General features: G+C 70.5%; 1 protein-coding gene across 3 annotated transcripts in view; it reads left to right on the plus strand.

The window, feature by feature from the left end:
• The first annotated feature begins 578 nt into the window (after positions 1-578).
• The window catches only part of RASGEF1A (RasGEF domain family member 1A), a 53105-nt gene continuing 51620 nt past the window's right edge, over positions 579-2063 (plus strand). For 2 of the 3 annotated variants that reach the window (XM_084903428.1, XM_084903429.1), the window contains exon 1: positions 579-848. In XM_084903428.1, the coding sequence (XP_084759554.1) occupies positions 767-848 (82 nt within the window). In that variant the 5' untranslated portion in view covers positions 579-766. The remainder of the gene's footprint in view (positions 849-2063) is intronic. The other variant, XM_084903431.1, reaches the window with a different exon arrangement.

Below are 2063 nucleotides of genomic sequence, written 5' to 3' on the forward strand. Positions count from 1 at the left end.
CTAAAAACCTCCGGCAGTGAAAACCAAGGCGTGGCTGGTTACCAGTATTCTCACTGAAAAATCAATCAAGCACACATTTTTTAAAAAATACATATTTTTATTGATTTCAGAGAGGAAGGGAGAGGGAGAGAGAGATAAAAACATCCATGGGGACAAAGAATCATTGATGGGCTGCCTCCTGCGCGCCACCTACTGGGGATCCAGCCCACAACCCCGGCGCTCTATCCATTGAGCCAAACCGGCCAGGGCTCCCGGGGATGCTGGACCCCTGCCCTGACACTTGCCAGCTCTGAAGTCCTGCAGGGTCCCTTCCTCCCCTGACCCTCGGCGTTGTCACTGTGCGGGGGGTGCGAGCCCAGCACAGGCGCACGGGGTGCTCAGGGTGGTCAGCGGAACCGGGTTCCCACAGATAGAAACGCAGGCTGCTCGCTGCCTTACCATTTTAAACACGAAGCTGGGCGCGCCCTCTCCCTGCGCCCCCCTCTTCGACCCCCACCCCTCCCCCGCCCTGCTTCCCGGCCACACACTCACCACACCCCCCCCCCCCCCCCCCCCCCGTCTCTCGGGCACCTCGGCCCGCGCTCCCCTCTCCGCGCCTTCGCCCGGCGCCCGGAGCGCCGCACCTCCGCCCCCGCCGCCCGCCGGTCCGTGCGCCCCGCGACCCCCGCCGCGCTCGCTCCTCCCGCTCCGCTCTCCCCGCGGCGGAGCCGCTCTGCCCGCAGCTGGCGCAGCGCGGAGGCGGCGGGGGGCGGGCGCCGGGCTGAGCATGAGCCGCCGGCGCCGGCCGCGCGCTCCGGGCCCCACCGCGGCGCCAGGGCTGCGCGGGAGCCACGCCGGCCCGGACCCAGGTAGGCAGGGCCGCCCTCCGGCTCCCGCCGAGCGGGCGCGGCCGTCGCGGGGCCCGGGCTGTGCCCGGGCGTGGGCGGCGGCGCGGGGCTGGGGCCGCGCGTGGAGGAGGCGGGCGGAGCCCGTGCGGAACGCGGGGAACTCACCGCAGCCCCGGGCGGAGCCGCGATCCCGGCCCCGCGACCCTGCGGGCACCGGGCACCGCGGCCTCGGCCTGGGCGTGGCGGGCGCACGCGGCCGGCGGCGTGGGCACCCGGGCAGGTCCGCTGTCCCGGCCGCAGGGCAGCGGGGGCTGGGGAGTCGGCGGAGCTCGGCGCTGCGCAGCTGGAAGTTTCCATTTGCTTGTGTGCCTCCTGGGCCCCGCGAGGGCATTTCACTCCCTTCTGTTTGCGAGGAATTGGGGGGAGCTCGGCATTGAGGGGCGGTGGCCTGGCCCGCTCTCCCCGGGGGCAGGGTCATTTGAAGGACCGTGATCTCTGAGCCCCGGCCTTGCAGGGCGCAGGGACCGCTGGTTCTGGTTGCCTGTGTGAACGGGGACGGGCTCCCTGCTTCCCTGCTTAGAGTCCCATCCGGCCCCCCTCCTCCCGCGTTGTCATTCTTCTCCCGATGGCCACCTGCCCCGGGAGCTCAGGACAGAGGCCGGCTGGCAGCGGGAGAACGCACAGAGGCAGCGCCGGGTCCACCCTCAGGGTCTGCCACCCCACAGTCATGCCCGGCCCGGCCTGGGGCGGGCTCTTCCCTGCCCCGAAAGGCCCAGGGAGCCGCGGCAGCTCCTGTCACAAGCAGGGAACTAGGGAGCCCAGAGGCCACAGGGCTTGACATCTGCAGGCCTCGCCGAGACTCAGTTTCCCCGTCTGTAGAATGACGCCTGGTCTCAGTGACTTGGGGAGCTCCCCTCGCTGACCCAGGACAGGAGGCGGGGTCCTGAGTGGAGGGAGGGGAGTTTGGCTTTTCTGTTCCCAGAGGCGGGGGTTGTGGTGGCCCAGCCGCCTGGGCAGGGGTGGCAGCGGCACCCGCAGGCTCCCGAGGCCGAGGGAGCCGTTCGGACCCGGTGCCGGGGTGACACTCCCAGGCAGCTGTGCCCTCTCGCGATGGCCGCTGGGTCTGGGAGCCCAAGCAGGTGTCCCCACCTCTGCCCGGTGCCCGGGAGCCAGCCACCAAGTTTGTTTTTCTCCAACTGTCAGCCCGATGGCTTCCTTCCACCTGGAAAATCGTGG

This window comes from Pipistrellus hanaki (genome assembly GCF_964339955.1).
Source record: "Pipistrellus hanaki genome assembly, chromosome: 14".
In the NCBI taxonomy this organism is placed as follows: Eukaryota; Metazoa; Chordata; class Mammalia; order Chiroptera; family Vespertilionidae; genus Pipistrellus; species Pipistrellus hanaki.